Source organism: Marmota monax, unplaced genomic scaffold (genome assembly GCF_021218885.2).
Source record: "Marmota monax isolate L192 unplaced genomic scaffold, Marmota_monax_Labrador192_F-V1.1 WCK01_AAM20220418_F8-fsc00092, whole genome shotgun sequence".
Taxonomy (NCBI): Eukaryota; Metazoa; Chordata; class Mammalia; order Rodentia; family Sciuridae; genus Marmota; species Marmota monax.
Window position 1 is genome coordinate 1,185,029 of NW_026692583.1, and position 12,535 is coordinate 1,197,563.

The 12,535-nt window shown below is 39.9% G+C and overlaps 1 protein-coding gene across 2 annotated transcripts; it reads right to left on the reverse strand.

Annotated features, from left to right (window-relative positions):
- Positions 1 to 983: 983 nt before the first annotated feature.
- Positions 984 to 11,745, reverse strand: Tmed2 (transmembrane p24 trafficking protein 2). Of its 2 annotated transcripts, XM_046446031.2 has the most exons (5): positions 11,459 to 11,745; positions 9,815 to 10,007; positions 9,389 to 9,409; positions 5,826 to 5,933; positions 984 to 2,504 (listed from the first exon to the last, which is right to left on the reverse strand). In XM_046446031.2, exons 1-5 carry the CDS (start codon positions 11,636 to 11,638, stop codon positions 2,380 to 2,382), a joined length of 627 nt encoding a protein of 208 aa, XP_046301987.1. In that variant the 5' UTR covers positions 11,639 to 11,745; the 3' UTR covers positions 984 to 2,379. The 2 variants fall into 2 exon arrangements, with proteins under 2 accessions (XP_046301987.1, XP_046301988.1); XM_046446032.2 differs by lacking the exon at positions 9,389 to 9,409.
- Between the last annotated feature and the right edge of the window lie 790 nt (positions 11,746 to 12,535).

Below are 12,535 nucleotides of genomic sequence, written 5' to 3' on the forward strand. Positions count from 1 at the left end.
GCCTAGAAGTGGCGGCCAGAGCCCTAATCTGGAGCTCCGTCTCCCAGGGCCGGGCTCCCCGCCGCCTGCGTGGCTCATTGTCCTCGCTCACCTTCCTTCCGCGAGCTGGGCTCCGAGCACGAGTCCCCTCCTGCCCTCTTCCCTTGGGAACTCGTATTCTGATTACCGAAACCTCTACTCGGCTTTATTCCGCTCCGCAGTGTTCACCCTTAACGCACCATCCACGCACTCCGTTCGTTCATCTCCCGAGAGGTGAGGGTCTTCTACATCTCTTCCATCTGCGGCAGGCGGTCAGACCCGTGGGATGAACAAGCGACGCGCAGACTCCAGCCATCCCAAACTAAGTTGAGATAAAAGCCTGGAGCAACGTTCTCACTGAAATGAGCCTAGACCCAAGACAACCCTAACAACCGGTTCATACTTGGTCAGACAGCACTCACAGCAGGGGCACAGGGTAATCGCAATGCACTGTTTGCCTTTTGCCCTCGTATAATTTTCTGATCTTGGGACCTTTTCCAAGCCTGTTCTCTAATTTCCAAAATTATTTTACCCAAGGTAATGGCAGTTTTAAGACATAAATAGGACAGGCCATGTAAGGAAAGCACTTAGCACCAAGCCAGGACATTACATAGTACTTTATAAAGGAAGTTTCTAACGACAGAATCCTGATTCCACCTTCTATTTATATGGAGCTTTGGGCAAATCATCTATTCTTTCAAACCTATTTCCACATCCATAGTTAACAACAATCATATTTTCCCCAAAAAATAGTACTTAAAATGTTAATGATGAAAAGAAACTATACCATGTGGAAACTAAAGTGATGCCTTTTGTTCATTATCCTCAAGATTATAAAAAACAACAAACAACAGATGCTTACAGCAGCTGTAATTACTCATAAAACATGGACATGTCTCATACATAAAAGAAATTTGGTATTTGACAAATGTGAATTAACAACCATTAACATATAAAACACAGAATACTGTTTTTAAAAAGAATTGTTTATTTACTGAACCTGGGGCATATATTAGATACACAACCAATTTTAAATTTACATTTTTTAATTCAATTTTGAAGTGTTTTCACACACACAAGAAACAAATTGGTATGCAACAGTTGTCCTAAGGTGAAACACAGTCACCTTATCGATAAACTGTTGCAAGTATTTTCACCCAAGGCTGAAAAATTGTGTCCTGAACATGAAAACCTGTAACAAATTTAAATTAATTATATAAAACTTGTTACTTGTAGTTTTCCCCTTGCAAAGATTCAAAAAAAAAAAAAAAATGTACAAGTAACTAATATACATCGGTCACAACATAATCCTGGATCATTTCCACACCAAAACCCGATGCTCCTTTAATTTTAAACCTATCAGAGATCAAGAGAAAGTCTTTTCATTTTATATAAAACGAAATTCACATGTACCAAAAAAGAAACACCCAGGAGAAACAAAAAACAAAAACCCTAGTGCTGACACTTATACTCAGTGTCTTAAAGTGGCCCAAAGGCCACTCTCAAAAATAAAATAGTGGCTGTATATCACTGCAATGAAACCCAAGAGGCTTTAACCCTTTGGCATCAGAAACCCAGATTTTTTCCAATTATGTGAATGAACACTTCCCACGTGCCAAGCGTGAAAAAGGGGCTGTGCCAGTGCAGAAAAGAAAAGCTAGCATTTGCTCAAATACCCAGAGAATCGACTTTTCAGAGACTTCTTATGAGGTTAGGCGGAAACAAACAAACAAAAAAAAGATTATTAGCTGCTTGTGTCATCAATTTTCGTGGAGGTGATTGAGTCCTAAGGTCATATGTAAAAATTTGGGGCAAGTCTTATGTGTAAAACAAAACAAAAAGACCAAATATAAACACACCCAGCCTGATAGTACACTCCCCAGTCAGATAGCACTGCCATTAGGCTGGGCAGAAAATGTCAAGATTCAGACTGTTGCTTCACTCCATGAGTCAACAAAATGAAACTTTAACAACTTGAACCACAGGATGAGGGAGTCCAAAGAATGCAGCCATTTTAGTAAAGTACCATCAGGCTTTGTGTTGCTTTCCTGCATTTACTACAAAAGGGAAATAAGACATAATAAAGACTATACTCCTATATTTCATTTACAGTGTTTGAGTTCTGGAAGGACCTGTATGATAGAGGCAACATTCAAATAAGAAATTTTATGCCAATCAAATGTCAAATTTTCACTACAACTTTCCTAAGGTTTTTCCCCCAAAATCTATTAATCACAAAGAAACATAAGCTGTGAATGTACAGTTCAGAAAATAAAAATGTAGAAACTAATGACATTATTATGACCAAGATGTTTGGTAAACAAGTGAATTGTGAGTTTGGGATCATCAGGAAAAGGCCTTTTAAACAACCCTCCGAACTTCAAAAAATCTCTTCAGGTAGTAGATCTGTCCCAATGTCATGGCAACTAGAACAAGAGCTTCAAAGAAGGACCAAAGGACCACTCTGCTGTTTGTGTTGTCATTGACTGTTGAGGACAAACAAACAAACAAAATTTAATAACTCCGCAGAAAGGCACAGGCATCATCAACTAGCTCCTAGTTGTGAGTGAATGTAACAGGTGCACACCATTCACAGTACTCTAAACACTTCTGTCCCAAGCAACTAAACACTCTCAGAGGCAGAGGTTGTTAGCTTTACAAAGGACCTTAAACATTCACTGAGGGCAAGCCCACTGCACTATGTATAGCAAACCGGGAAGAAAAGAGACTTGCCCAGGTCATGCTTCTAGGGTTTATACCCAACCCAACCTCTTTTCTATCTATAGATAAAAAATGTTCTCCTGCATTATAATCTTTTTTTGGTGAATCAGAAAATTGTTTTAAAAATTTAAGGATTTATATCAAGAACATAGATTTATATAAAATGCACTATTTACACTAAGCCAAAATATGTGAACCTAAGTGTCTTTTTCCTTAAATATTTATTCAACAAATATTTACTAAGCACCTACCATGTACCTAGATGCACGGGGCTTCTCAGTTTCATGGAGCAGTTACTATCAGACTGTCAATACAAGACAAACTTCTCACCATTTATCCCATTCTAAAGCTATGAATCTGACCCTTAAAGTAAAAGCCATGACTACACTATTCATTTACTCTACTCACTCTCTCACAATCTTTGAAGTCAGAGTGACTTGTTACTAAGCTAGTCAGTATTTCCACTTTTCTGCAAATAGCCAAATATTGAAAACAATCACAATTAGCAACATTATGTTAATCAGCTGACTGACATACTCTTAGATATACACTGTTTATAAAAAGATCAACTAGATTGTAACAGCTATTGGACCATCATTCAAAAAGAAGTGAAAAGCAATTAACATTTTTCCAAAAGGATAACCTTATGGTTCCCTAAAAAGTTGTGCAATTTATAAGAGTAAGAACAGATACAAAATTAAAAATATAAACTAGAACTCCAAAAGCTATCAAAATCACTAAAATTTTAGAATTAATTCCATGACATGAAATTTACTTTTGCTGAAAATCTAGTAAACAATTTTTATCATAATTGTGAATGAATGCCATTTTAGTATTGTGTCTGAAAGAGGAATGGTTGAATAGATTCTTTAAAACATTAAGCAACTAGTAGTATGTTTTAGAGACACAGAAAAATGTGATTCATTTTGTTTTGTGTGAGTGGGGAATGAACCCAGTGGTGTTTTACCACTGAAATAAAGGTATTAGTGTCCATCTACAACTAAAAATATTTAAAAAAAAAAAAAAAAAAAGGTATTACAACACTGAAGTAAACAAAAGATCTCACTGTGTTCATCTCTGAGGAATCAATGCTGTTGAAAAAAATATATGAAAAACAATACTGTTGGAAACATATGATTTACAAAATTAAAATGTATATCTGAAAGTTCAATTCTATAAATTACTACAGGTTGAGCATTCCTAATCCCAAAATCTGAAATGCTCCAAAACCCAAAATTATTTGTGTTGTAATGCAAGGCTTAAAAAGTTTCACAGTCCCAGCCAGGCGCAGTGGCACATGCCTGTAGTAGCTCAGGAGGCCAAGGAAAGAGCACTCCAAGTTCAAGGTCAGTCTCAGGAACTCAGTGAGGGCCTAAGCAACTTAGTGAGGCCCTGTCTTAAAAATAAAAAATAAGTGATAGGGTTGTAGCTCAGTGGTAGAGCACTTGCCTAGCATGTGTGAGGCACTGGGTTTGATTCTCAACACTGCACATAGATAAGTAAAATAAAGGTCTACTGACAACTAATATATATATATATATATGTGTGTTTTTACATATATATATATTATTAAAAAAAAAAAAAAAAACCTGCAAAGCAGTGAATGCCCTTAGCTCTTTGATTTTCTTCAGGGCCCTTCCCACCCAAGAATGGGCTGGCTCCAACCTAGGAGCAAGTCAACCAACAAATAGGTCCCTAGCCATCCCTGAGGGTGAGGAGATGGAGAGTGGTAGGGGAGGATGTAGACAAACTGCTCCTTTTTGAGTTCCTCCTCCTTCCACTCCCTATCCCAAACTCAGAAAAAAGAATCCCAATTTAAATTGCTGTGCACATACAGATAAGAGCTTGCTCCCATTGAAATCTATCCCCAGGAGCTACTTGGACAATGAAAGACACAAGAACAGGTGTGGACCTGGTATAAAATATGGTATCTGGTCTGTGTGTCAACAGGGCACCTGTTAATTTTAAATGAAAAAACATAATATTTAATGCTCTATCTTGTATCAAACTTTTGCAACCTACCACAAACTCCAATCACTTTTTCCACAGAAAAATGTATTCCAAATTTCTAATTTACAAAATGGTGATCCCAAACTGATCTTTTTCTGGGTACTTGCTTACATTATGTTTGGTGTTTTGTATTCTTTTTTTTTTTTTTTTTTAATTTTTAGTTGTAGATGAACACAATACCTTTATTTTTATGTGGTGCTGAGGACTGAACCCAGTGCCTCACACATGCTAGGCAAGTGCTCGACCACTAAGCCACAGCTGCAGCCCATGTTTTTTCCTATTCTAACTGGAGTTAATCTTCTTCAATTTTAGGGAATAAAATATGTTAAATTTTAGTGTCTGGTATAGGTTTCAGGTACATGACTAAAAAGTAATAAAATATCAATTTACAGTGGTTTTCCCTGCCGCTCTGCTTATTCCTTAGCTAATCAGAAGATTTTAAATTTTCTTAAAATTTAAAAGCTCGGGGCTGGGGATGTGGCTCAAGCGGTAGCGCGCTCGCCTGGCATGCGTGCGGCCCGGGTTCGATCCTCACCACCACATACAAACAAAGATGTTGTATCGCTGAAAACTAAAAATAAATAAATACATATTAAAAATTCTCTCTTAAAAAAAAAAAAATTTAAAAGCTCTTTAAAGCTTATGCTCAATCTTTTTGTAATTTTTTTTTTTTGTAGTTGTAGATGGACAACTTGTTTAAGGATCAAATCCAGTGGCAAGCACTATGCTACTGAGCCCCAGCCCTTATTCTCAATCTTAAAAAAAAAAAAAAAAACTTTTATTTTTATGTGGTGCTGAGGATCAAACCCAGTGCCTCACACATGCTAGGCAAGCATTCTCCCGCTGAGCCACAACCCCAACCCCTTACTCAATCTTTATAGCATTTTGTGATATAGAACAAATGTCCGGATAATAATAAACTAGTTTAGAATAAAGTTTTACAAATGTGTATACTCAAAAAACATCTTTGTGTAGGTGATTTTTTTAAAGTCAAAGTTTTAGCACATTATGTCTGCTGGCTGCTGGGTTCAGACCTTTAACATGGGATACTGCCACAAAGATAAACCAGTACTCACTGGCTCTGTGTATCCTCTCCCGGACTTCCATGTACTCCTGTTCGTGCTTTACAGCTGTCATTGCCACTGCCAGTTCATTAATCATTTCTTCTAGCTTGTTCTGGTGAGCTACAGAAGGATTAGAAAACAGATTAGCATACATCTGTCAATCTCTTTTGATAACTACTTTTTACATGATAAAATATTCTTCAGAGAAGATATAGAAAGGAAGCAACTTTCAGAAATGTGGCTCAAACATCAATTAAACCACTGATGACAATTAATTATCTGAGCATTTTCCAAGGCCCATTCCCAGTAGAAAAACCTCTTTCAGAGTAAGAAACATACCATATAATGCTTCCTAAGTAAAAATTTCCCTAAGAAATTTCTTCTAGTCAAATGCTGCTGTTGTTTACTATACTAACAAAAAAGTAAAAATTGAGAAAGAAAATATACAGGGAAAAAAAAAATATATATATATATAGATAGATAGATAGATAGATAGATATAGATATAGATATATAGATATAGATATCTGCCAGGTGCAATGCCACAGGTCTATAATCCCAGTTACTACAGAGACTGAGACAGGAAGATGGTAAGTTCAAGGCCAACATGAGCAAATTATTGATGTGCTGAAGAAGATGTAGCTCAGTGGTAGAGCACTTACTTGCCTAGTGTGGGAAGCCCTAGGTTCAAACCAAACCCAGTGCCACAAAAAAAGTAAGTCCTATAAGTAACAATAAAATATGGGGCTGGGGTTGTAGCTCAGTGGTAGAGTGCTTGCCTAGCACATGTGAGACACCGGGTTCGCTCCTCAGGACCACATAAAAATAAAAAGATAAAATATTGTGTCCATCTGCAACTGAAAATATTTTTTAAAAAACAAGAACAGGCTGAGGTTATGGCTCAGTGGTAGAGCACCCACCTCGCACAGGCGAGGCCCTGGGTTCGATCCTTAGCACCACATAAAAATAAATAACTAAAATAAAGTTATTGTGTACAACTACAAAAACACTTAAAAAAAAGACAATAAGAAAAAGTGCAAGGTACTTTAAAAAGAAATAATAAAATATAACTGAAATCTACTTAAAATTTTTTTTTTATTTGTTGATGGATCTTTATTTACTTATGTGCAGTACTGAGACTCAAACCCAGTGCCATCACTTAACTTGATGGGCCAGATGGCACATTCCTATAAATCCCAGAGACTTGGGAGTCTGGGGGATTAACAAGGTCCAGGCCAGCCTTAGAAATTTAGCAAGGTCCTAAGCAACTTAGCCAGACCCTATCTCAAAAATAAAAAGGGCTGGGGATGAGGCTCAGTGGTTAAGTGTTCCTGGGTTCAATCCCCAGTACAAAAAAAAAAATAACATAACTCTAATGTTAACTTAGGAGCAGTACCCAAACAGACTTTTAAACTCTAAGTAACTGGACAGGGAAAAACATGAAGACACACTTAGGAAACTCGGAACCAACTCTAACATTCATCTGTGACAGAGTAATTATGTCACTATAGTGAAGAACAGCAAGCACTGTAAGTAAAGCAAGTCTCTCAGCTGCACAAGTCTGCAACAAAGTATCCTCTTTTATCAAAAATGAAAACAAGATACTGTTCCTTAAAAATATGCTTCTGGATAGTGCTATATTAGAACAAGGAAAAAACAGGCAGGAAAGAAATAGCACAAGGAAAAACTCCAAGGGGAAGGGGAGAATCTCTTCACTCTTGCCCAAATCTGGGATTCCAGTTTACAATGGATCATCAAGTTTAAGAGAAATCACAGACCCCCACCATTTGAGGCAGTTCAACTGGAATCTTAAGTCACCCCTCACCAGCTTCACTATTGAAGCCCCCATGCACTCTGTGGAACCTCTAGAGCAGGGTTTCTCAGAGTAGCATTGTTGACATTTTGGACCAAGTGTCCCATGTTTACTATAAGAGCCAGCAGATGCACTGGAGGATATTTAGCAGCATCCATAGTCTCTAGCCCTTAGATGCCAGTAACATCCACCCACCTCCATCTTGTCCCGAGAACCAAAAACATCTTCAGATATTGCCAAAGATCCTTATGCAGCAGAGATCATCTCTACTCAAGAACCACTGCTTTAGAGGAAAGCTCAATTTGACAGCTGCCATTCATTGACAAGCAAAAGCAAAATTTTATATATTGTGTTAAAGGATTACTTATTATATATTCATCAGCCAATATTTTCTAACCATTTAAATAGGACAAATTTTCAGAAAACAAACTCAAAGCCTTTTAAAACTTCTCTCTTCAAAAATTGGCTAAGCCTAAGCTGGGGTTGTGGCTCAGCAGTAGAGCGCTCGCCTAGCATGGGCAAGGCCCTGGGTTCAATCCTCAGCAACATATAAAAAATAAATAAAATAAAAATAAAGGTATTGTGTCCAACTACGACTAAAAAATAAATAATTTTTAAAAATTGGCTGAGCCTGCCAGGCACAATGCATATACTCATAATTCCAGCAACTAGGGGAGCTGAGGCAGGATTGCAAATTCCAGGTCAGCCTCAGCAATTTAGCAAGACCCTAAGCAACTTAGCAAGACACTACCTCAAAATAAAAAATGAAAAGGGCTGGAAACATGGCACAGTGATTAAGCACCTCTGGGTTCAATCCTCAGTACCAAAATAAAACAAGGGAAAAAAAAAAAAGAATTAACCAACCCAACTTTGTAAATAGTCCTGAAAAATGAACAAAAGAACTACGTGGTACAATTCTCTAGATTCTGAAGATTTCAAATCCTAACAAAACTCTTTATCTTCTTTATGATGCTAGTACTCTACTAACTGTTCAATATCTGGGATATAAGTTATCATGCTAATACTATAATCCATGTTAAACTGCTGGTTTCCAAAAACCTAGCATGTACTGTGGCAATAAAAATATCTTAAATGTGCAAGCAATTTATCCTAATCAGGGTTCACTGCTGGTCAGTTAAGCAATTAACAACCTAACTGAACATATGACCAAAGAATTTCTCAGCTACAAATGCTTCCAAATGAATTTTATAATTTTTTTTTTTTTTAGTTATACATGGACATGATATCTTTGTTTATTTTTATGTGGTACTGAGGATCAAACCCACTGCCTCACATGCTTGAGGCAAGCGCTCTGCCACTAAGCCACAACCCCAGCACCCAACTGCATTTTATATCCAACCAAGCTTCAAGTTAGAAACTTCAATAGTAAACAAGCATATAAAACATCTTCTATGACGTCAAAAGCACCTCTTGCAATAAGCTATATTTAATCAAGACTTTTTCTTATTTAGTTACAGTTGAATCTTTCCATCTTTGAATATTCATTTTAAAGAAACAAAGATGTTCCTACCAAAATGTCAATCATCAGCTGCTAAGGACTTAGTGTTATTAGTTTAAAATAACCTAGCCTATATCTCCTGTCAATGAAATAAAAAACAACCTAATTAGTTGTACTTTTTTTTTAAGAGAAAAAACACTCTCATGCCACAAACTGAGGTTAGAGAAAAAGAAATCATAAATTAGACATTAGCAAACAAAAAGTTGCAAAAAGACAGGATGCTATCAAAAAACAATCCACATACCATCCCAGGTATCTCCACCACCTAAAGAAAAGTGTAAAATATGAACAGAAAAGGCAACAGAAAGTTTAGCTAATCTAGTCATGTCTACAAATGTGCAATTGAAGATAGATAGATAGATATATATATATACCAGTATTATCAAATTAACAGAACAACATAAGACACATGTAAACTAAGTAATCACAAGAACACAGAGACAGAAAAGCTGCCAGAGGGGCAACCATAAAGAATGAAAAACTAAATATTAACTTTGAAAAACTATGTTAATTAGGGGACCTGCACAGGTAAAGACATTTCACATAAGGATTTTGGTTTAACAGTTAAATGAACCTGGAATAAGAAAAAAATAAGTACTCCATTCAGATGGATAAAAGTGTATAGAATTAAAATTAGAATGTAATACCATCTTTCAACTATTTATCTCACCTTCTGTTTCCATGTCTTGTCCTTTTGGAGCCTCCCCAATGTCAATGGTGAACATCACTATCTTGGGAGTCATGGTAGACATCCTATTACTAAAACAAAACTTGTATGTTCCATCCATGTGAGCAGCAAATGTGTACTTCCCACTGGACTCTCGGTCTCCTTTATAAATTCCTTTATTGTCAGGTCCTGTAATCTGGAGGCAGGAGAGAAATACATAAAATGTCACAAAAGATCTCAAAAATCAAACTTTGTAAGAAGGATCTAAGTAGTAGGAAATTTACTAATATGTAACTTTCACTTAACTCAAATTACAGTAACCACTCAATTCCAATTCTCCCACTTAATGAGACAATGGTGAACTAGACTGCACTCTAAAGCACCTTTTAGCTCCTATCACATTTGTGTCTTATTTGTCCAACTAAAACTTGCAACTCTCAGAAACAGAAACCACACCTCACCCATGATCTCAAACTGGCCTAATGCCATCAATAATATGTCACTTGTATGGCTGATGTTGAAATCCAAGAGAAAAAAAAATCTCTTTAGAATTATTTTTTTTTTTGAAGTACTAGGGACTGAACTCAGAACAACATATGTGACAGGTAAACAATGAGCTACCTCTCCAGAGCTTTTTATTTTCATTCAAGGTCTTTCTGGGTTGCCAGGGTGGTCTGGAACTCGCAATCCTCCTGCCTCAGCCTCCCCAGTAGTTGGGCTTACAGGCCTGTGCCACCTACACCCAGCTGAAATGTGTAATTTTTACAAAGTCACGTTTGAAGGTTCTACTGCCAGAAAAAAACAAAGGAATGTGCTTTATCTGATATGCCTGTGACGGCTTCGGGAAAGAAAAAAATACTAATGTTAAAATTAGAAGACCCAAATTCTCATCTCAGCTTGTTAAAATAGAAAGCCCCTTTCACCTATGAAACAGGAGCCCAGATAACTGTCCTCCTAAATCTTTGCTAATTTGAACAGCCTCTCCTTGTTTTTGGATCGCACTTGTGCCCAGCGCGTGCCCAGTTCTACTGTCCAATGGAAAACCATTAATCCAGCTAGTCACGCTGGCAGGAGAACTCAAACATCAATCACACTTGGTTTCCTGGAAACAAAAATTTAGCGGCAAATTTTCCCTTTTTTTTTTTTTTTTTTTTTTGGGGGGGGGGTTGGAGTTCGGGAGTTGTTGGTGCCTCCACGACACTCTGCCTCCAGACAGTTCACGGCACCCACAACCCTCGACGTGCCACCCCGCCCGCCTCCCGAGGCTGCGGACCGGGAGCGCTAAAGCCTAACTCGCGCCGCTTCCCCGACAGCCCTCCGCCTACTTTCCCAGGAGCTTCCTCGCCGCGCTGCCGGTGAGCGCGCCAGACAGAGGGGAGCAGGGCCGGCCGCGGGAATCTGCCGCCGCACAGCGCCCCGGCCGCAGCTGACACGCGGCGCTGAGTTCACCGGGCTGGGTGAACAGTTCCGCCGGAACCCGGCGACCAGCTGAGAACGCAAAACCGCCGGGAGCGGCGCGGTGCCCGGGGTCGCCAGGGCCGTAGGGGTCGCTGGCGCGGGGGTGGCCGGCCGCGGGCCTCCCCGGCCGCGCCCCCAACCCCCGAGCGGCACCGGAGCCGGCCCGGGCCGCGGGCAGCGAGCCCGCACCTCCACGTCGATGTCCAGGAAGCCGCCCTCCGCCACCTCGAAGATGAGGCCCATCTTAGTGCCCGAGGTGACCCGCTCGAAGAAGCACTCCTCGGCGTGCGCGTCGATGCTGACGAAGTAGCCCGAGGCCGTGGCCAGAAGAGCGGCCAGGAGCACCAGGAGCTCAGCGACCGTCACCATGGTGGGGCTGGGGCCAAAGCCAGGACCCGGACCGCGGCCTCCAGAGCCGCCGCCACCGCTGCCTCCACAGCCGCCGCTGCCTTAGCTCCGCCCCTTCCGGCTGCGCCACCCGCGGGGGCTGATGCGGGCGCCGTGGATTGGCGGGCACCTGCAGCTGCCACGTAACGGAACCACGGCGGCCGCCGAGGGCCTTACAGGCTCCGTGCGCACAGCGTCTGGACGGCGACTCCAAAAGGACAAAAACCATCATCCCCAGTCCTTTCGTGTTCAAAGTAAAGTTTATGTGAACTTCCCGAGAAAGTGTTAGCATCAAGAAGTTTCCCAATTTGTCCTTTCTCTTTTTTTTTTTTTTTTTTTTTTTTTTTTTTTAAGGATTGTCCAGGAAGGTGGCGAAAGATTTGAAGGCAGAGATGGGGAGGGAATGGGAGGTAGAAGCCAAGAGCTATGAGGGGTTTTGTTGTACCCCACCCACTTTCATCACCTTGTTTACCTGGGGATGGGAGGCTTGGGGACGCGTGCAGACGCCGAGGGACCTCCGGAGCGAACTCCCTGGGTGACAGAAATACACCTACGTGGTGGATTCCTGGGTGTTTTAGGGACTGGGAGTGTGACTCAGTAGTAGTGTTTTTCTGGCATGCCTGAGGCCCCGAGTTCGATCCCCATTCAACGCAAAAAAAAAAAAAAAAAAAAAAAACTGCGTTTGGTTAACACTAATGCACCTTATTTTGCTGTATGTATGTAAGATCTTCACTGTCAAAAACAATTACCATATTTAAATTCCCTCAAAATAGAATTCTCCCCATACCTCTCCACACCCCCTTAGCTCTTGCCAACTGCAGGGATTGTCGTTTCTGACCTCTGCCTCGGGGCGTTGTCCTACTTGTCCCTCAAAAACTC

Excerpts from the sequence above, each read along its gene's own strand:
- Tmed2 (XM_046446031.2), bottom strand. The coding sequence starts at position 11,638 with ATGGTGACGGTCGCTGAGCTCCTGGTGCTCCTGGCCGCTCTTCTGGCC. Across the intron at positions 10,008-11,458 it reads TCCTGGACATCGACGTGGAG|ATTACAGGACCTGACAATAA; the intron begins GTGCGGGCTCGC and ends TCCTGCCTCCAG. Across the intron at positions 9,410-9,814 it reads ACAAGACATGGAAACAGAAG|GTGGTGGAGATACCTGGGAT; the intron begins GTGAGATAAATA and ends ACTTTTCTTTAG.